At 41.6% G+C, this 23,556-nt stretch overlaps 1 protein-coding gene across 1 annotated transcript in view; it reads right to left on the bottom strand.

The window, feature by feature from the left end:
- Positions 1-659: 659 nt before the first annotated feature.
- Positions 660-23,556, bottom strand: part of LOC132893745 (glutamate-rich protein 1) — a 46,375-nt gene continuing 23,478 nt past the window's right edge. The window contains exons 4-6 of the mRNA XM_060932863.1: positions 18,358-18,753; positions 15,211-15,405; positions 660-1,173 (exon numbers count right to left, since the gene is read on the bottom strand). Of these exons, the coding sequence (XP_060788846.1) occupies positions 1,094-1,173; positions 15,211-15,405; positions 18,358-18,753 (671 nt within the window). The 3' untranslated portion in view covers positions 660-1,093. The remainder of the gene's footprint in view (positions 1,174-15,210; positions 15,406-18,357; positions 18,754-23,556) is intronic.

Below are 23,556 nucleotides of genomic sequence, written 5' to 3'. Positions count from 1 at the left end.
GAGGCAGGCAACTGGTCACTCAGTTTTTCCCAAAGAAAGGTAGCTATCGCTCACATGTGTGTTCAAAATATTAGCGAATGAGGGGCGTCGTGGCTCGGGTGGATGGGGCGCCGTGCCATGGATCCAGGGACCCGGGTTCGGTTCCGGCCCGGGGTCGTTTCCCGGTCCCTCCCTGTCTCTCTCTCCCGCTCGTTTCCTGTCTCTGCGCTGTCCTGTCCAATAGAGGTGAAAAAAGCCCAAAAAAATATCTTTAAAAAAATATATATTATTAGTGAATGGTAAATGAACAGTATGAACGTGGTTGGATTAGCCTATCAAGAGAACACTTTTACAGTTTGTACAGTGACATTTTTTCCATTTTAATAACTGAACTGACTTGTGTGATAATAAACAAGATGAAATATTACATTATGCTGGTGCTAATAACTAGTGCTAACAACCAGTTTCATAACTAATGGGGTACCCTAAATATGCACAGATTCAGCCTCAGGGGGACCTCCGCCCTACCAAACCACTGAACCCCCCTTTGGAGAAGGAGGTAAGCAGCAATACAACCCATAAATGCTTTAGGATTGAAGTTTTTAATGAGCGAGCGCCATATACAGTTTGCTAGATTAAAGTGTTGCTAATAAGGGACACCAGTCAAGTGTTTGACATGGTTACGTGTTCTATGATTTATTAGCAGTCACATCACACATTTCACTACCAATTGTCCTAGCACAAAAAGGCATGTGGCAAAATCTTGAATTTTCATTTGTGATTGTAAATGCACCAGAATTAGTCACTGACCAGTTTTCATCTAGTCCCTGGTAGGTTAATACATAAAATGTAATAAAGTCACAAACTCAAGGTCCATGGGCTATCAAAAGTCAAATAATGACAATAGTGCAATCGTGACGAGGGTGGGCAAAGTTGGGGGGCCCAAAATTCTAATCTTTCATGCGGCCCAAAATTTCTGGTGGCGCCCCTGTACAGCTCCATATTTATACCCTGACAGAAACTGGCTTCCTCGTCCCAATCCTCTTAATATTAAACAAGAGAACTGGATCTGGAGTTGGAACCGAACTGTGGAACTGCAGTGCGTATGTTGTGGTCATGCCTTCTTTTCTGTTTGCATGGGAAGAACTTCAGTTATCCAGTAGTGGAAGAGTGTGTAGATCACTTTAGTCTCATCTGATGGGAAAGAAAGACAAAAGAGAGAGATATTTAACATCACTTCACCGTCACCTCATCACCGTGACGCAACCAAAAGATTAAAAAGCGTGACAATATCCACAGGACTAAAAAGTGGCCATTTTCAGGTTACAAAATGGTGGAAATAAGGGCTTTGGCTTCAAAATCATCACTATGCCTATAACAGTGTGTCATACAGTGCCAGAACCCACAAAAGCATGTCTGATGGATAACTAGAAACCATATCTAGAAGCTTCCCTTCCTAACGTTCCCTTGTACCATTAACCAAGATCAGAATAAAGGTTTAGGATGCCAAAAACGTCTCGCCTGATTGACTACATTTGGGTAAGAGGAACGCTGTGGAAATTGAACTATTACTTGCAGCCATCAGTTGCACCTCAAGGCCCCAGAGCAGGTTACATAAAGTATCTCCCGCATTTATAGCACCATTCCACCAAATGTTGGCGTGTAAGGACCCTGAAAGGACTCTGCACGAGTGATGGAGCGAGCACTTAACGGCTGCAGCCACTCTTGACTGGTCTTCCAAAATTAAGCTCCAGGCACAGATGCTGTAGTTCATTGACTCTTACTGTGCTGAGACACATTAGTGTGCTGTAAAGAACATCTGAAAGACCTGAATTACCGTGCAATCACTGCAGAACAAGCAGGACATTAGCCATAATAATCAAATGCAGAAGAGAACGTAATGACAGAATTTTAACACTAATCAGGGATCTTTATTCTGGACAAGACGACTCCCTCGGTTCATCCTACTGTAATTTGATCCACTTCTGACTTGGGGAGGACGGCGTCCACGTGCGAATCGCTTCGTGTCCACCAACAGCAATTCGTCAATGTGTCTGGAAGTCATTCATCTGCAACCAGAGCTAATGATTTCTGGGGACTACAGAGGTCATGCCATGATGCGACTGAAACTGAGTGTCAGCCAATATAGATATTTCTTCCCTCGTTCAAATCTACTAAGCTTTAAATAATTTTTTCAACTGACAGGAAAAAATAAATTAAAAAAATGAAACTAACCCAGACAGAGCTAAAACAGTTAAAACCCGGATGCCTTTGTTTTGCTTGGAGAATGACTTCCGTTTCCGGTTGAGAGTACGCTGTGCACGTTTTGGCTACCGCTTCTCACCAGAGATGGATGGTTGGTTGGTTCTTCTTTCCTTTCTTTCGTTTGATGTTTGTTCTTTGCTTGAATGTTTTGTCCACTGGTTGTGGTGTTGCTCCAGACCCAATTTTGGGTGTCGGTTTCCTCGGGCCTTGGTCCGCCATGGGAGATGTTTGTTTTACTCACTACAGACTGCAGTGAGTTTGTTGTTCTCCAATATTGGCGTTGTCCAGTGCTCTATAGACCCCTTTCACATGACGTCACCGCGCCGCGAGATTTTGTTAGGCGCCATATTGGAAGACCAAGTACATGCACTCACAATATAAAACAAAGTACGAGCGAGAGTAAAGTGACACGATGGCTGATAATTCTGGTTATGTGAGTACATTACCAGCTGCAGAAAGGGCACGGTATGTGGAGAAACTGGCTGTGATTGATGGGTTTGACCCATATGATAAGACTCGGGGCAAGGGAGAATGGAAACATAAGGAGGACCGGACAACAATTCTGCCATCTGTTTGCTACCCAGACATTGTAAACTATTTGTTGTTTACACCCAGTACCTACACTCAGTGTTCGAACTATGCCGATATTTTCGGGGGGCCCCTTTTTTTCCCTTGGGGGGGGGGGCGCGCTTGCGCTCGTCTCGGAGCGCGGATCTCCAAACACACGAGAAGCCTATCTTACGCACATATCACGCGGACTCCACACCTCCACACACGCATCGCGGCTGAAGTCATAACTCATCAGGGGAAATCGTGTCCGCATTGGCATGTTCAAAAAACAACCTCGCGTCAACAATGATACCACATGCAAGAAAAAAAAAAAAAAACAGTCAGGCTACTCAACAACCAACCTGGCAGCAGCGAGCAAGCTCCAAACCATCCTAAATTATTATTATTATTAAATTGTAGAAGTCTGGGAGGCTTGCTCCTCATACAGTTATCAACTTGGCGCCAATTTAGCATGTTTTAAATCTGAATTTCTTGCGTTTGCTTACCTCAAAGTGTCCACAGATCATGCACAGACATCCATTATATCCACAGTTTTTTGCCAAGTCTCACACAGGTTTCTTTCAAGTCTACTGTTGGGCCAATAAATCATAAATAAAACAGCTCAGATTTGTTTGTTTAAGTCGTTTGCCACTCCACTTTATTCTCGTGGGTTCACATACCGCTGCCGTTATTTCCCCCTAATCACGAGTTTGTTGGTCTTCCAAAATGGCGCAGGGTCTGTTTACTTCCAGTTTCGGGTGACGTCAGTGAAAGGGGTCTATATGGCGGTGCTTCTGTGCTTGCTTTCTGGATTCATGGCGTGGTGTTCTGAGCGCTGTTGCCTGGTGGGGTCATGGCGGCTGTGCAGGCAGCATAGGACATACCCTCATGTGCCTTTTGGTGGGACTGGGGCCAGCTACACCACTTGAGTTACATCCTGACCTCTTTTGGTGGACTTTTTTTTTTAAATTGTAAAGCGACCTTGGGTCTGAGAAAGATGCTATACAAGTTAAACTTAATAATAATAATAATAATAATATCTCATCCGGGCAGCACGGTGGTGTAGTGGTTAGCGCTGTCGCCTCACAGCAAGAAGGTCCGGGTTCGAGCCCCGTGGCCGGCGAGGGCCTTTCTGTGTGGAGTTTGCATGTTCTCCCCGTGTCCGCGTGGGTTTCCTCCGGGTGCTCCGGTTTCCCCCACAGTCCAAAGACATGCAGGTTAGGTTAACTGGTGACTCTAAATTGACCGTAGGTGTGAATGAGAGTGCGAATGGTTGTCTGTGTCTATGTGTCAGCCCTGTGATGACCTGGCGACTTGTCCAGGGTGTACCCCGCCTTTCGCCCGTAGTCAGCTGGGATAGGCTCCAGCTTGCCTGCGACCCTGTAGAAGGATAAAGCGGCTAGAGATAATGAGATGAGATGAATGAGATATCTCATCCGATCAACAGGTGATGAGTTTATGCCATCATAGGTTATCTGTCGTCCATCGTCCACGTTTCATCAAAATCGCTTCTTCTCTCTCAATTTTTCACCGATTTTTATTCTTTTTGGCAGGAAGGTAGGTCCACCTGGGGGTGCATATAATTTCTACCCAAATTTGCATAATTGCAATTAATAATTAAGATATGGAGTAATTAAACCCTAACGAGCAGTTTCCACACAAATTGCTTCTTCTCCATCAATTCTTCAATGATTTTGATTCTTTCTGGCATGAAGGTAGGGTACCTAGGGTGCATAGAACTTCTACCCACTCTGACCCCATCTAGTCCAGAAGGAACGATCCAAAGTGGGCCACCTTGTGCAGTTCTACTCTCAACCAGTCCAGCTCAAATATTTGAGAGTAGAACTGCACAAGGTGGCCCACTTTAGATCGTTCCTTCTGGACTAGATGGGGCCAGAGTGAGTTACGCCATCATTGATAGTCTCATTATTACAACTACATGATGTGCACATGAAACTGCAGCCCCCCCCCCAATCTTTTCGAAACTGTATTCCAACCTTTTCCATTTGTTACAACAGGGCTTTTCAAAGTGTGGGGCGCGCCTCCCCTAGGGGGCGCCAGAGTTCTTCGGGGGGGGGACGTCAGGAAAAATAAACCAGAATAAGTTACTATTGCGGACATTTAGCGAACTTCAGCTAGCCTTTGCCAGAGACAAAATGGATGGATTTTTAGTACCTAAAGCTACAGTGAGTGAGGAGACAGAGTCTGGGCCAAGCAAAAAAAGAAGGAAGTATGACCACGATTATTTAAAGTTTGGATTTTCATGGACTGGATCTGAAGATGCTCCACTGCCACAGTGTGTTGTCTGCCAAGAGGTGCTCGCTAACGATGCTATGAGATGTTTAAAATGTGTAAAACAAGATGTTTAAAAAAAAAAAAAGCACAGATGTTTAAAATGTGTAAAAAAAAAAAGGTTTTAAAAAAGCACAGATGTTTAAAATGTGTAAAAAAAAAATGTTTTAATAAAGCTCATATGTTTAAAATGTGTAAAAAAAGATGTTTAAATAAAGCTCATGTTTTAAATGTGTAAAAAAAGATGCTTTCAAAAAGCACAGATGTTCGAAATGTGTAAAAAGATATTTTAAAAAAGCACGTTTAAAATGTGTAAAAAAAGACGTTTTCAAAAAGCACAGATGTTTAAAATGTGTAAAAAAAAGAGGATGTTTTCAAAGAGCACAGATGTTTAAAATGTGTAAAAGAAAAAAATAAAAAGGTGTACTACAACCATTTTTTTTAAAAAATACAAATGGAACATTATGTATAGCAACAACAGAAAGTGTGTGTGTGTGTGTGTGTGGGGGGGGGGGGGGGGGGGGGGCTGTTTATTTGCTCTCTGAGGGGGGCCGACTCTCCCACACTTTGAAAACCCCTGTGTTACAAGATCAGATTAAATGACATTTTTTTCCCCTCTGGTATCTGATCAATCATTTTCTACTTGCATCCTGGGTACTGGATCAGCGCCATATCAACCGCTGGAGATTCTAAATGGGCACTTCTAATTTGAAGTTATTTTTGGCACAAATACATTTGATTAATGGTCAATATTTCTTACAGTGCCATGAGAAAGTTTGGGCACCCCGTCTGAGGTTGTACAATAATTGACTCTGTCTCCACAGAAAAACACCCTAGTGGCATGTCCTTCCTTTGCCCATCAGAGCCAAGTGCTGGGTTGTTTTGCAGACACTGATTTTAATTATTGGTGTATTCCTTTGTATGAAATTAAATCAAATGTGAAAAATAGGCTGTGCAAAAGTATGGGAACCCTTGACATTTTGTTGCTTTGAAAACCTGTAACTAATCATCACAGAGTAATTGAAAACATCAAGTTGGTTAAGTGAGCTCATTAAGCCTTGAACTTAATAGGCAGGTGCATCCAATCATGACAAAGGCTATTTAAGGTGGCCAAATGCCAGTTCTCTTTCTCTTTGACTGTCCTCTGAAGAGCTGCAAGATGGGGGCCTCAAAACAACTTTCTCATGACCTCAAAACGAAGATTATAGAGCAGTATGGACTAGGGGAAGGCTACAAAAAACTTTCCAAAAGATTTCAGCTGTCAGTGTCTACCGTGAGGAACATTGTAAGAAAATGGAAAGCCACAGGCACAGTCCTTGTCAAGGCCAGAAGTGGTAGGCCAAGAAAAATTTCAGGGAGGCAAAGACGAAGGATGCTGAGAATTGTTAAAAACAACCCACAGACCACCACCAGAGACTTGCAAAGGGATCTAGCTGCAGATGGGGTCACTGTGCATAGGGCAACAATACAGCGCAATTTGCATGAGGAAAGACTGTACGGGAGAGTGATGAGGAAGAAGCCCTTTCTTCGCAGTCGCCACAAATTGAGTCGCTTGAACTATGCAAAAGCACATTTGGACAAGCCAGTATCCTTTTGGAATAAGATCTTGTGGACTGACGAAACAAAAATCGAGTTATTTGGTCACAACAAGAGGCAATACACATGGCGTAAAAAGAACACAGAATTCCAAGAGAAACATCTGCTACCCACAGTGAAATTTGGTGGAGGTTCCATCATGCTGTGGGGCTGTGTGGCGAGTACTGGTACTGGGAACCTTGTTAAAGTTGACGGTCGCATGGATTCCACTCAATACCAGCAGATTCTTGAGGATAATGTGCTAGAGTCTGTAACAAAGTTGAAGTTGCGCCGGGGATGGATGTTTCAACAAGACAATGACCCGAAACATTGCTCAAAATCCACTCGGGCATACATGCAGAGGAACAAGTACAATGTCTTGGAATGGCCATCCCAGTCCCCAGATTTGAATATCATTGAAAATCTGTGGGATGAATTGAAGCAAGCTGTCCATGCTCGTAGACCTTCAAACCTCAAGGAATTAGAGATGTTTTGCAAGGAGGAGTGGGCCAAGATGCCTTCGTCCAAGATCCATACACTCATTGGTGGCTATAGAAAGCGTCTAGAGGCTGTAATTTTTGCAAAAGGAGGCTCCACTAAATATTGATGGAATGTTTCTGTTAGGGTGCCCAAATTTATGCACGGGCCTATTTTTGTTTTGCTGCATATTGCACTTTTTCTGTTAGCCCAATAAACTTCTCTTCAATGCTGAAATATGTCTGTGTCTTTTATTTATTTCATATGTCAAGACTAAGTTGTAGAATCAAACACCCAATTATATATGAATGAAAAATACTGGGATTTGTCAAGGGTGCCCAAACTTTCTCATGGCACTGTAATTGTAGAAAAACGGATGCCTTCAGGCGCACACTGTTATGTGAGCTAATACTGCAGTCAGAGGTCAAGCTGTTAAGTTTTCCATCACGGAGCACAATGAAGGACTTCCTCGGATTTGGCGCTCATTCTGGGAATGCACACCTCCGAATATTAGCTCAAGGTTTTCACCATTTCCCATCATGAATACAACGCCACGTCACTGTTCTGTGATTACGACCTTGGGTCTTGCCCTAATCTAAATGCTACACAACATACTTCCCTGTTTAGCCAATCAGTTTTGTTTAAAAAAAATAAATAAAAATAGGCATCATAGAGTTTCTTTTGTAGATTTTGAAGACGTGTACATCAACTTCTTTGCTGCACCTTAAAACTCCTACTCCAGGTCTCAAAGAAGTCTTCGCAAAAGCATAAAACAGCCCAAAGGAGGAAATGAAGTACGTTTCACTTTTGCCCATGATATTCCTTTCATGTGCCGAGAAGTAAATAACCTTCAATCTTGGTTTAAATATAGATGACTAAAGATGACCTGACTTCTATTTTATTTACCGAATTACACTCACTGGCCAATTTATGAGGAACACCCATCCATCCACCTGCTGTTCTGTTTGATGCCGTTCTCTAATCAGCCGATCCTTCGACAGCAGAACAAAATCACGCAGATACAAATCAAGAGCTTCAGTTAATGTTCACAATGTCCAAACATCAGAATGGGAAAAACTGTGATCTCACAGTGAAGTGTGACTTTCTTTCACTGTGGCATGGGTGCTGGTTTGAGCCAGGTTTGAGTAGAGTTTACACAGATAGAATGGTGCGAAAAACAAAAAACAAACGTCGAGGGAGTGAGCGACAGTGCTGTGGGTGGAAACAAACGCCTTGTTGAGAAAAGAGGTGTCAGAGGGAAATGGCCAGATTGGTTCAAGCTTTTTTTGCCAGGAAGGACAGAACAACTCATAGCAACTCTTTACAACCGTGGTGAGCAGAAGAGCATCTTCACCTGCCAGCCAAGAACAGGAATCTTTGAATCAAGAACAAGTTCCTCAAGTTACCGTATTTTCCGGACTATACGTCGCTCCGGAGTTTAAGTCGCAACAGCCAAAAAATGCATTATGAAGATGAAAAAAAAACATATATACGTCGCACCGGACTAAGTCGCACTTTTTTGAAGGGTTATTCTATCCATAGAATCTGTGATTCTATCTGATAAGCGGCGCGTGGTTACTGCGCGACTGCATTGTTTATTTAATAAACGAACAGCTGAGCAGTGATGACGCGCCCTTTGCCCTGTAAGTAGCCTAGTCTGATTATTTTAAATATCTACTACTATCTTTAATACTATCACTATCATTATTACTAATAGCCTATATTATTATTATAACTAATATTAGTAGCCTATTACTGATGCATTAATGAGTTTGCTTTTAGAATATTTTTACCAGTAGGGCTTATTATCGCCCCATGGCTCTTTCATCTGTGTTATTAAAGCTGTAGTCATCATCGAGGAGTGTCATTCTTCATTTTTGTCAAATTTTATTTCATCAAATCAGAGGTCAAGTAGGCTATAGGTATATCATCTCCAAAGACAGGTACGGTAGTAAAAACAACCGTCTAGTGAAAAAAAAACCCCAACAACAACCGCTTTTAAATCCCCTACTTAAATCCTTAAAATGAGTCATTTAACTCATGTCTTGTGTGATCTGATCTCCAATGGTGAAATAAACCAGTTGTGATGAGTACAGTCTGTTATTTTAGAAGATAAATGTAATATATAATTTAATATATAGACTAATAAAAATTAATATTTTATAATATAATATCACGACATATTACTGTTTGTAACTAAAGCGTTTTCTAAGATCATAATGTCTGATATTATTATTATTATTATTTTACACACACAATAAGCGCATGTGCGTAAAGTTATAGTAAACCATCCCCCGCCTTTTTTTTTTTTTTGAGTCGCCGGACCCACCCACCTCCTGCGTTCTGGGACCTCCCACTTCACAAATTAAGCACTGCCTAAAATCACTACATAACTTATTTAAATAACTATAGGCCTATCATTAATAATAAAACACAGGTCAATCAAGTTTATCAAGCTGACGATTTCACTCCAAATCAGCAAATCCATTGAATTCCTCATCCTCGGTGTCGCTTCTGAACAACTCTGCCAACTCCAGCGGCAGATGAAGCACCGTTTCCTCTTCTTCTGCGTGGCTGTCGTCAGACTCAGCATCAGCTCCAGTTATTCCGCGGTGAAAAAAAACAAAACAAAACAAATATACGTCGCACCGGAGTATAAGTCGCATGGCCAGCCGAACCATGAAAAAAAGTGCGACTTATAGTCCGAAAAATACGGTATTAGTTTTCTTTTGTTACAGACATGTAAAAGTTTTTTCCTTTACCTGACATGTTTCGACAGTGTAACTTCCGTCTTCATCAGAGGGTCACCCGGATGTTGGTGTGTGACGTGCTTTTATAATCAGCTGATGTTACGGAGGTGTGGCCTCCCTGTCGGTCACACCTCCCGCTGTCAGTGTTTCCCCCTCAGGACGGCACTCCAGGTGTGGGAGAGCATGTACGCCCCCTCATCCCTGTTTATTGTTCTTGGGCTACGCTTTGATTTCTATTGACTCCATAATCCAACGGTGGAACCTGTTATTCTCTTCTTGTATGATTTGAGCATTGTCCCAGTCCATTATATGATTTTCCCTTCTGCAGTGGTCCGTTATTGCTGATTTGAGGTTCTCTTGCATGGCTTTATCTTTTTTTGCTCGTTTGTCTCTGTTCTGTTTTTCACATTCCTTCTTATGTTCCTTTTTCGTGTGCTAAAACTCCTTCCTGTCTCCCCAATGTAGGTTTTATTACATGACTGGCATGGTATTTCATATATAACATTGCATTTATTGTGTTGGTCGATTTTGTCCTTAGGGTGAACTAGTAGCTGTCGTAGTTTGGTGTGTGGTTTCACGGGTGTTTGTATGTTGTGTTTTTTCATGGCTCTTTGGATTCGTTCTGTAACTCCTCTGACATACGGTAGAGTCACTGTAATGTTGACAGGGAGGCCACACCTCCGTAACATCAGCTGATTATAAAAGCACGTCACACACCAACATCCGGGTGACCCTCTGATGGAGACGGAAGTTACACCGTCGAAACATGTCAGGTAAAGGAAAAAACTTTTACATGTCTGTAACAAAAGAAAACTAATAACCTGATTTAATAAGAAGACATAATGAACGTAATATATCTATTAGAACAAGTTCCTATTAAAGTGGCCGGTGAGTGTATATCACAACCAGTTTAGCATCTTGCAAACTTTCTCCCACCCTCTTTATGCACCTGAACAGTTTGAAATATGCATGAAAAACTTCACGTTTATGCAGATGACTCTCAGCAATGTGCATCTTCATCAATGCAGAGTGAGCAGAGACTGACAAAAAGCTCTAATGCACTCCTGTATGACTGACATCTGTTTCGTCTCCGGTTGAGTACACCTTAAACTTCGTCTGCTCCGACATAATATCGAGATTCCACCATCAGTCGTGCTCAGGAAAGGGAAAAAAAAGAAAAAAACCCCAACAAAAATCCCCCCACACAGCTGATTATTCCGAACGATCCTCTTTAATCATGGATGATGGACTCGTAAATGGTGCGAGGAGCATTTCCTGACAGTAATCCCATGATAATATATGAGATACTGCTCCAAATGACATGTTCAATTGCGTGGAACATGCACTGATCTTCATTCGTGTGATTTGGTTAATGTTCCACGAGGTCATGACTTGTATTCAGCTTCTTCTTCACAATGCGGATCCAATCCTTCTTTGAATGAGTTTTTAAAACTTGTTTAAAAAGTTTTCTAAACATGCATAAGGTTTAATAAATGAGGAAATAAAGACAGTTTAATGAATAAAGAAAACGATGCTGGGTTTGAACCAGGTGCTCCAAAAAAAAAAAAAAAATTTGAGAAACTATATACGCAAGTATGTGATGATTGTGTTTAAACTTAGTCTTGAAATACTTGAAAAAATCCAAGATGATGCCGAATTGTTGCCTAAATGAAGGTCACGTGGTATCTCGCAGCCATGGGACTTCATCACATGCCAGACTGAAATGAATCTGCAAATATTTTGTCCTCTGTAACCCTCCGAGACCCACAAAGGGACATTTCTGTTTTTGGATGCCTTTGTGTTTTACCATATAAAACTGCCATTTTTTCAAATGAGATCATCAAGTGCTTTATATCCCCAGAAACAGCAGAACCACAGCTACTAAAATGCATCATTCACTAAAGACAGCGTGATTTTTGGGAGCGTATACACCCTCTGAGCTCCATATCAATGTGCTGCCGAAGTGCGCAGAAGGTGTTAGTACGCCTGTCATTATAGTGCGGACTTTCCATAGCATAGAAAATTGCTATGTTTCAATTTGTGTAACTGAACTTGTTTCATATCACTGGTCATATAAACCTATGTAAACAGGAAAAACGCGGAAGAGTTTGGTCGCATCTAACTACAGCCCCAAAAAATACCATTGGCCATACTGAGCCTAGCTACATTGCTAACAGGAGTGACAGCGCGTCTGACTGCGTCTGACTGACTGGGAGGTCGCGCAAAGCTCGGAGAGGTACGGAGCAGCTCGTCTCAATTCAGAGAAGAGCATATTTCATTATGGAAGTACGGTGGACTGTTCCTTTAAGTTGTAACTTTAGACACCTAAGGATCGGTGCGCTCACAGAATAATCATAACCGTAATAAAACGTCATGCAAAATACAACCCCGATTCCAAAAAAGTTGGGACAAAGTACAAATTGTAAATAAAAACGGAATGCAATAATTTACAAAATCTGAAAAACTGATATTGTATTCACAATAGAACATAGACAACATATCAAATGTCGAAAGTGAGGCATTTTGAAATTTCATGCCAAATATTGGCTCATTTGAAATTTCATGACAGCAACACATCTCAAAAAAGTTGGGACAGGGGCAATAAGAGGCTGGAAAAGTTAAAGGTACAAAAAAGGAACAGCTGGAGGACCAAATTGCAACTCATTAGGTCAACTGGCAATAGGTCATTAACATGACTGGGTATAAAAAGAGCATCTTGGAGTGGCAGCGGCTCTCAGAAGTAAAGATGGGAAGAGGATCATATTTAAGTGAAAAATTTTCATATTTATATTCATATATTTCATATTCATATTTCACATTTTCATATTTAAGTGAAAAATCAATTCAGTCATCATAACTTGGCATTTTTAACCCAAGCAATCAAAAAGAGGAAATTTATTCAATATTTTCACTCATCTGTGAAGGACAGGCTTTAATTCTTCATCTCATCTCATTATCTGTAGCCGCTTTATCCTGTTCTACAGGGTCGCAGGCAAGCTGGAGCCTATCCCAGCTGACTACGGGCGAAAGGCGGGGTACACCCTGGACAAGTCGCCAGGTCATCACAGGGCTGACACATAGACACAGACAACCATTCACACTCACATTCACACCTACTAGGCCCGTAACGGTACATGTATTCGTACCGGACCGTTGGAAAACAGACCTTCGGTACGGTACAGTGCTGTACCGAACAAGTACAGTCAGTTTATGTGTGTTTTTATATGCTGCCACTACATCTGGCTCTTTAATATTCATGAGGATACCTGTACGTGATTGGAGTAGTAAAGGGAAGACTCTTTAATATTTATAAAGAAACTCGTTTGTGATTCGTGCTCTTGTGACCATGTGGAGGTCACTTCGCACGGCGAACCAATCAGACGAGCCTTTCCCAAGCACTCTTCAAAAAACTTTAGCGAGGTGCCGGCTTGTGTTGTATCAGAGAATGGTGTATCTGATTTGACATTATGGCTACTGCTAGCGACCAACCGGAGCTAGAAGATCCTCCCCTGTCGTTAAAATCTCCCGTTTGGGAACACTTCGGTTTCCCAGTGAAATACTGCAACGGAGAAAGACAAGTGGACAAAACGAAGGCGGTATGTCGACACTGTTTTACTGGGGTTGGCTATTTTTCGGGCAATACGTCAAACATGCTAACTCACCTGAAACGACACCACCCAAGTGTTAAGATTACTGCGACAAGGAAAAAAAAACACCGTAGTGCAAACGCAGCTGACTTCTGCATTCAAGCACCCTCTCCCTGGCAATTCAGATCGGGCTAAAGCCATAACAGCATCCACTGGCGTCTTTATAGCATCGGCTCTAAGACCGTATTCAGTTGTTGAGTAGATGGAGTAAAATTGCTTACTGGAATACTGGAACTGAGTGCTGCACTTTACATGTTGAAAACTTTTGTTTACTGTTTAAAAGGAATTCATTAATTTTAATTTCAAACATTGGCTAATCTTTTGAGAATATTTCATTTAATTTACTGGTACCAAGCAGCACTTTGAATTTATTTACTGTTTCTTTTTGTATATTGACAATTTTGTGGTTTAATAAACAACGTGCTGAGAAAGAAAATGGTTTTGCATTTTGTTCCCAGACTGTACCGAAAATGAACCGAACCGTGACCTCAAAACCGAGGTACGTACCGAACCGTGATTTTTGTATACTGTTACACCCCTAACACCTACGGTCAATTTAGAGTCACCAGTTAACCTAACCTGCATGTCTTTGGACTGTGGGGGAAACCGGAGCACCCGGAGGAAACCCACGCGGACACGGGGAGAACATGCAAACTCCACACAGAAAGGCCCTCGCCGGCCACGGGACTCGAACCCGGACTTTCTTGCTGTGAGGCGACAGCGCTAACCACTACACCACCGTGCTGCCTAGTTATTTTATATGGAAAATCAATTTTACAAAAGCATTTGAATTGTAATCAAAAAAATTTTCCACAGTGGAGGCCAGATAAAGCAAGATACTATCTTTATTCTTATTAAACATGACAAAAGAAACATTGAGTGTTGAGTAAATGCAAAAAAAAAAGTAAAATTAGAAAATGTATTTTTTGACCATAATGTCCCAAATGAGAGACCAAAATAAACTCCTTATTAAGCTCGCTTGCTTGGTCTTTACGGGAAAACATCAGACTGAGATCTTGACAGCACAGACCGAGACTGGATCAGTCCGTAGAAAAAGACTGAGGTCTGATATTTTCCCGTAAAGACTGAGCAAGCGAGGTTAATAAGTAGGTAATAATAACCTCGACTTTGTCTCAGGTATTATTCACCTCACCTTCAGCAAATAATTATTAAATAAAAGTATTAAACCCTTTCAGGGAGGATAAAGAGATGATTTGAATTAGAAAGGCTGACGAGCGTGCTTCGATGATGTTGGGTCAGCGTGTATAGCTAAAGCTCAGTGCTTGTGTTGTGGACACGGAGGTTCATTTCTGACAGCATGACGTCTCGCGCTCCGCTTCTGCGGCTAGTGAATCCCTCATGGGTGTGTCTGCGTGCCAGAAACCTCGACTTTATTTCAAAACACCCTGTACGTCTCATCCTCCTCTGAGGAATATGAATGGTGTTGATGCTCAGGGATCATTCTGATGGCATATAAATGTTAAATCACATCTAGATGAAATGTAACCTCATTTACACGTTTGCAAAAAAAAACCATGACTCAGCATCGCTCGCACCTCTTCGCATGGTTCTAAACGTTGCTTGTTGTGCTGGGATTCGAGATTAAAAGCTCAACGCAGAAGTGTTTATCGTGAGCAGGTTTATCTTCTCCTCCCTGTAAATTTCTCTTCACTCACCTTGAGGCAGTGTGGAAGTGTGTGTGAACTCCTGCAGCACAGCGTGCAACTTCTCCACCTCCCTCTGACGCAACAGGCATCTGAGCCCGCACAGGGTGGACAGGACAGCAGGGGGCGACGTACCGTCCGACAGACGAGTGAACAGCGACTCGGTCGCACTGAAAAACGCAGACGGATCACCTGGACTGTGGGAGCCTGGGGGAGGAGAAAGGGAAGAAGAGTTAAAATGCAGTTTAATTTCATCTTCAATGCCGTGTTCAACGAAGGCGAAGATCTGCTTGAGTGAAAGAAGTGGAAAAAACAAACAAACTCAAGTATTCAAGACTAAAGAGGAAACATTTTCATCGTTTGCGATTCTGTATGACTAGCTAATTCAGTAAACAATCAATCAAAGAAAATATCCTGCTCACTCTGACATATCAATCATTTGGATTGTGAATGATCAGCTAATATTTAAAACCTTTACCTAGCTAGCTAACTGAACAAGCTAGCTAATTTCACTATGGGAATACAAGCTAATTTACTATACTTTTTACTTTAAAACATATACTTTCTCATCTCATCTCATTATCTCTAGCCGCTTTATCCTGTTCTACAGGGTCGCAGGCGAGCTGGAGCCTATCCCAGCTGACTACGGGCGAAAGGCGGGGTACACCCTGGACAAGTCGCCAGGTCATCACAGGGCTGACACATAGACACAGACAACCATTCACACTCACATTCACACCTACGGTCAATTTAGAGTCACCAGTTAACCTAACCTGCATGTCTTTGGACTGTGGGGGAAACCGGAGCACCCGGAGGAAACCCACGCGGACACGGGGAGAACATGCAAACTCCACACAGAAAGGCCCTCGCCGGCCACGGGGCTCGAACCCGGACCTTCTTGCTGTGAGGCGACAGCGCTAACCACTACAAAACGTATGTTTTTTTTTTTCCTCCCCCTCGCGGAAATGTACTTGACTTACAGTACTTTCAAAAATACTTTACTAAAAGTATAATCTTCCAAAATGGTACTTAAGTACGGTAACAAAGTACTGTACTAATATTTTTCCACCACCGATAATAAATCTCAGCTCTTATTCAAGAGTAAAGAAAATAAAAAAGTAAAATCTGTTCCTCTGCTCATCCCGCTTCTTCATCTGCAGCTTTCTGCAACTGTTTCACAATAAAATCGCCCTGTTTGTCTTTTATCTTCTGCACCTATATACTGTAGTGATTTATAACCCCAGTATCCGGTGTCACCCAGAGTAGGACATGTTCCCTTTAGAGTCCGATTCCTCACAATGGGCCTCATTTATCAAGCTGGACACGAACGGATTTATTTGCAAAATCGTTCGTACAAGTGTTTATGCAAGGGGAGGAAAAAAAAGTGTGTAAATCTACATCTACGCACAAGACCACCAACTGATATAAATCCTGACTTCAGATCATATAATTTGAACAGATGACTGCACTTTTATATCTGGAATATACTGCGGAGTTTAAATTGCTTATTTTTATTACGTGCAGCGGATGCGTTTATCCAGAACGACTTCTCGAAGAGCTTTGGAGCCTCAAACACACTTTCATGCTGGTTCACTAGATCAGGGACCAAGAGCATCATCCAGAACGTTTTGTAAAAACCTGTCATTCGTGGAAGTTGTGGTCGGACGCTCCAACGCCAATAGAATAAGAAAATTTCAAGCTTGAAATTAGTAAAAGCGTCTCAAAGTAAGCTAAATAACCTTAGATTTGAATTCTAGTAAACTTCTAATAAGAAATAATAGATAAATTCACCCATATTAAAGATATTTTCTCTCAACAAGAGATCATTTTTTGCAGTGTGATGAACGCTACACCGGCTGCAAGGTAACTGGACTGCTGCACTAACAGCACCGAGGTGCGGGGAAGCTAGCGTTGGCCTTCGCTAATGCTACTATTCAATGCTACACTGGCTGGAAGGTAACTGCACTGCCACACTAACAGCACTGATAGCCCTTTTCCACCAAATCAGTTCCAGGGCTGGTTCGGGGCCAGTGCTTAGTTTGGAACCGGGTTTTCTGTTTCCGCTGACAAAGAACTGGCTCTGGGCCAGAAAAACCAGTTCCAGGATAACACCAACTCTTTGCTGGGCTAGAGAAAAGAACTGCTTACGTCAGCGGGGGGGCGGAGTTGTTAAGACCAACAACAATAGCAAGACTGCGAGAGGGTGCCATTTTTAAATAAGCGACGAGATATCATGGATGCAGTAAAGCAGCAGTCATCCATTATTGTTGTTGTTGGTGCTTCTTCTTCATGTTGTTGTTGCTGCTTCGATGTTCGGGCCAAGGTTTATGCAAACGCAGCGACGTAACTGACGTATACAGTGACGTAATGACGTGGCTCCCCTTAGCACCGCGAGCTATGGAAAAGCAAACTGGTTCTCAGCTGGTTCGCAAGTTGAACGAGTTGTGAACCAGCACCAGCCCCGAACCAGCCCTGGAACTGATTTGGTGGAAAAGGGGTATGAGTTAGCTAGCACTGGCCTTCAAGAATGCTGATATGAAGAGAACGTGTATGTATAATAATAATAATAATAATAATAATAATAATAATAATAATAATATTGGCTGGCTTTATTCCGTGGTATATCAGATATATTCCATTCAGCTACTCGTCTTCGGCTCGTTCAATATCATGCTAGCTGAATGGAATATATCTGATATACCACTCAACGCCAGCCAATACGTATCTTGGCATCGACGCAAGTTAAAATAACGTCCATGTCTGCCGTTCGGACTTTACACTGATTGTTCATTTTGCGCTTTGTTACCATTTATGGAGTTTTGTAGGCGTCACTATATGCAAATCAGACGCGTTCAGAAGACGCTTTGCACTTTACAGGTGATCAACATACACTTTTATAAATCTGATGGAAAAGTTTAGCTTACACAAACATTTACACACAAATTTACTAAAAAAAAGCTAAAAATGAGGCTCAGTGTTACTTCCTTGTATCATCTTAGTAAGTTTTCCTCGATTCTGTACCTCTGGCTCCGTCTTTAAGGGTTCAATAAGGGATTTAAATGTGTGTGTGTGTGTGTGTTTTTCCCTTAACCTAACCTGCCCATTGTCATTTTGATTCCAACATAATTTTACATTGCTTTATACTCATTCTAAACTTACGATCTAATTGGTAGAGATCTCGTGTAGACTGAAGGAACTCCAGAACCTCTTCCACCTTCTTTTCTTCCTCTTCATCTTCCTTTTCCTCGCTTTGTTTGTAAGTGAACTCGAGGGCCATGGATCGGGGCACGAGGCCAAGCGCGAGCAGCTTCTCTTTGTGCCTCTTCTTCTTCATCTTCCTCCTTCTGTTTCTGCTGAGGCACTCTGAGCCCTCTGCATTCCCTTTAATTCTCTCCTCAGCATCTTCAGCTTTGCCATCATCAGCAGCAGGAGCAGCAGTGGTAGGCGGATTCCCTTCAGAGAGTGCAGCTGCCTTTCTCTTCCTCCGTTTCCTCTTCTTGCTTGCATGGTCGTTATCTTCAGCGGCACTGCGGTCTTCTGATCCTTCAGGATCAGCTGGACAAAGCAACAGCCTGTTAGTTTTGTACAAGTAAATCCCTTTGACAACTTCCCTAAAAATGTGTCTCGTGTTCACATCAAATTAATGAGGAAAAAAAAAAAAGAAAAGGCAAAGAACTCAAATGGATGACAGTCCAATTGGAATTTCTGCAAACATACTGTAGCCCATCATCATTAGCTTCTTAACACAGACGAGCCCTTTTTTTTTGCAGAGAAAATTATCTTAAAAATGGTTTAAAGCAGCATTGTTCACATGCTTGCCTACGTACCTTATATACACTCACCAGCCACTTTAATAGGAACTTGTTCTTGGCTGCCGGAGTGGAACCCAATGTGTTGTTCTTTCTCCTGTTGCATGCGGAGATGCTTTTCTGCTCACCATGGTTGTAAATAGTGATTATATATGAGTTACTATATCCTTCCTGACCAAAAAAAAAAAAAAAAGCTCGAACCACCTTGAAACTGTCCTCCAACATCAACAAAGCATTTGTTTCCACCCACAGAACTGTCACTCACTCGACGGTTTTTGTTTTCCGCACCATTCTGTGTAAACTCTACAAACTGCTGTGTGAGAAAACCCCAGGAAGGAGATCAGCAGTTTCTGAAATACTCAAACCAACACCCCATCTGGCTCAAACCAACACCATGCCACAGTGAAAGAAAGTCACACTTCGCTGTGAGATCACAAGTTTTCCCATTCTGACGTTTGAACATTAGCTGAAGCTGTCGATTTGTATCTGTGGGATTTGATGTATCGTGCTGATGTCAAGGGCTCGGCTGATTAGAGAACTGCATCGAACAGCAAGTGGATGCATGGGGGTTCCTAATAAAGTGGCCAGCGAGTACATCGGAATAAAACACATCAACTAGACGGAACATTAGAACTAAAACTTCCCTGTTCAGGTTTCCGAATCAAACTGTTAGCGATTTCACGCACATCAAACCCATTCACAACTCTTTTTCTTTAAAACTTTCTGCGGTCATCATGATTGCTGTCGTGAACTGCTTCTCAGATCAAAAACTCTGACCTTGTATTAAGATGCATTTATTAAATTTCGAAAATCCAGCAAACTGGTATGCAAGGTAGATATTTTGATCGTTTTTTTTCCCTTTTTTTAAAGGGCTTTGTTATATGAAAAGGTTTTTAAAATTCAACGCTAACCCTAATCGGGAAATGTTTAGTGCTTGTCCTGAACAATCGTCTAGAATCGTACAACCCCGATTCCAAAAAAGTTGGGACAAAGTACAAATTGTAAATAAAAACGGAATGCAATAATTTACAAAACTCAAAAACTGATATTGTATTCACAATAGAACATAGACAACATATCACATGTCGAAAGTGAGACATTTTGAAATTTCATGCCAAATATTGGCTCATTTGAAATTTCATGACAGCAACACATCTCAAAAAAGTTGGGACAGGGGCAATAAGAGGCTGGAAAAGTTAAAGGTACAAAAAAGGAACAGCTGGAGGACCAAATTGCAACTCATTAGGTCAATTGGCAATAGGTCATTAACATGACTGGGTATAAAAAGAGCATCTTGGAGTGGCAGCGGCTCTCAGAAGTAAAGATGGGAAGAGGATCACCAATCCCCCTAATTCTGCGCCGACAAATAGTGGAGCAATATCAGAAAGGAGTTCGACAGTGTAAAATTGCAAAGAGTTTGAACACATCATCATCATCTACAGTGCATAATATCATCAAAAGATTCAGAGAATCTGGAAGAATCTCTGTGCGTAAGGGTCAAGGCCGGAAAACCATACTGGGTGCCCGTGATCTTCGGGCCCTTAGACGGCACTGCATCACACACAGGCATGCTTCTGTATTGGAAATCACAAAATGGGCTCAGGAATATTTCCAGAGAACATTATCTGTGAACACAATTCACCGTGCCATCCGCCGCTGCCAGCTAAAACTCTATAGTTCAAAGAAGAAGCCGTATCTAAACATGGTCCAGAAGCGCAGACGTCTTCTTTGGGCCAAGGCTCGTTTAAAATGGACTGTGGCAAAGTGGAAAACTGTTCTGTGGTCAGACGAATCAAAATGTGAAGTTCTTTATGGAAATCAGGGACGCCGTGTCATTCGGACTAAAGAGGAGAAGGACGACCCAAGTTGTTATCAGCGCTCAGTTCAGAAGCCTGCATCTCTGATGGTATGGGGTTGCATTAGTGCGTGTGGCATGGGCAGCTTACACATCTGGAAAGACACCATCAGTGCTGAAAGGTATATCCAGGTTCTAGAGCAACATATGCTCCCATCCAGACGACGTCTCTTTCAGGGAAGACCTTGCATTTTCCAACATGACAATGCCAAACCACACACTGCATCAATTACAGCATCATGGCTGCGTAGAAGAAGGGTCTGGGTACTGAACTGGCCAGCCTGCAGTCCAGATCTTTCACCCACAGAAAACATTTGGCGCATCATAAAACGGAAGATACGACAAAAAAGACCTAATGGTGATGATACACGGGGCAACTTTTTGGGCAATGTTGCCGAGCAAAGTTGCTGGCAACGGGCAACTAGGTGAGACACAGGGCAACTTTTCAGGGCAACAACAGTTAGCAACGGCAGTTTACAGTTAGCTAAAAAAAAAAGTTTAAAAAAAAAAAAAAAAAAAATCGATGTCTTAATTTTTGCTGTGACCATTTAATCAAGCTGTCTGTTGTTTTTTAGAGCTTTGGTGAGGTAAATTCCTCCATATAGAATATTAAAATAACAACTTACCGGCGTAAAAACAGATGAGGAGTCTCTCCATCTCTTCACTCCACTGACACTGAGCGGCCGCCATATTTGTTTGAAATTTCTGATCCGAACCTCACCGGAGGTCACATGACTCGATACTCGCGTTCTGATTGGCTTCTCAAAAAGTTGCCAGAGATTATCAAAACCATTCAGAAAGAAGCAATGTTGCCCAATCTCAATAGAAAAGAGTCAAAACGCAATTGCCCAGCAACATTGCTCGGCAACATTGGCCAAAAAATTGCCCCGTGTATCATCACCATAAGACAGTTGAGCAACTAGAATCCTACATTAGACAAGAATGGGTTAACATTCCTATCCCTAAACTTGAGCAACTTGTCTCCTCAGTCCCCAGATGTTTACAGACTGTTGTAAAGAGAAAAGGGGATGTCTCACAGTGGGAAACATGGCCTTGTCCCAACTTTTTTGAGATGTGGTGGTGTCATGAAATTTAAAAATCACCTAATTTTTTTCTTTAAATGAAACATTTTCTCAGTTTAAATATTTGATATGTCATCTATGTTCTATTCTGAATAAAATATGGAATTTTGAAACTTCCACATCATTGCATTCCGTTTTTATTTACAATTTGTACTTTGTCCCAACTTTTTTGGAATCGGGGTTGTACATTAGTACTGCACATGGTTCGAGACACAGCACTAGTTTGTTGCACAGCAGTCATTTCTGAGGATGTGCACAAGCGACGCTCCAAATACCCACAGGTGAAGCATTGCAGCCATCTTGCGTGCGTCCATGTTAAAAACAAGTATAATCAAGTCTTTACTTTAGTTAGCAAGCTTATTTGCATATTAAGAAGTGACGGCAATTAGGATCTGACTGGTACAGTGCTCGTTCAAGCGTGCATGATTTTAAGATGATTTGCAGTTAATCAGGCCACAGGGAGGAAGGATTTGGGAACATTTTTTTCTGCCCATTGATGCATGGATCCACGTTTGTCACTCTTTTATGCATGTCTTTATAAATGAGGCCCCAGGCGTAAAGGAGAGGACACAGCCGGGTTGTTTGTGATCCTGATGCAGAGGACATGTAATGCAGGTGTAAATAGGATCATGCTTTCAAACACTCCTGATGCTTTGCAGACAAAGAAAGCTATTAAAATCGCAAGCTATTTCAGTTGTTCCACAAAATCAAGTCGTACATGAGCCGATGAGGCAGATAGCACTGAGCTGTCTATAAGCCATGTACGACCAGACTGAGTGGAATAACTTTTATTCTATGCACATTCACTGGATTTTGAGAAACGGAGCATTTTTATTTTTTGCAAAAATCGATAAATAAAATCTCTATACAAAACGTCCGACAAAATCATTTCCGTTCAGGCGAATTTCTTAAAAACCTATCGATGGCTGCATGAATTGACTTTTGTGTTGTTTTTTTTGTAGAACGTGCTGTCTTGCCGAGGTACAGAATAGTTTTAGACATTTAGTTAATTCTAACTTGGACATTTCCATGATGTAATTTTCAAACTTCGAGCTTTTGAACCAGTCTTAAAAAAAAAAAAAAAATTAATAATAATAATAATCAATTTTAGTGCTTAAAAACAAAGAATGTAAACAAACCAGCAGACAGAAAGACAACAGCGATTTATGAAAAATGCTATAATAATTCTGGAAAAAAAAAAAAAAAGATGCACTCTTACCATCAAATACTTTCATTCCATATTTTGTTGCTTTTTTTTTGTATTTTCTGGGATTTTGTTTTTGAGTAGCATTTTTATTTCATCCTCGGTTGGTTCAGAAATATGCTCTGCCATTTTGTTTTTCTCTACTCACAGTATATGAGCTGATAGCTGAGTAGTAGAGTAGCCAATCAGAGCGCACGATTGCTCATATCCAGTGAATATGGATAGAATAATAATTAACGCGCTGTGCTTAGCTGCAACTCATTGGACATTTCTTTTCCACAATAAAAGCCATGGCTAAAAGATGCTAGTGAAAATGTGATACCTTATAGTTTTGTGCTTAATGTTTTTCCATTAATAAAGGAGCAGTTTGGAGAACAAATTATAAAAAAGCAAAAAACAGGCACCAAA

Source organism: Neoarius graeffei, chromosome 11, assembly GCF_027579695.1.
Source record: "Neoarius graeffei isolate fNeoGra1 chromosome 11, fNeoGra1.pri, whole genome shotgun sequence".
NCBI lineage: Eukaryota > Metazoa > Chordata > Actinopteri > Siluriformes > Ariidae > Neoarius > Neoarius graeffei.
The sequence above is the reverse complement of the archived record's forward strand: the minus strand, read 5'-3'. Positions and strand labels throughout refer to the sequence as shown.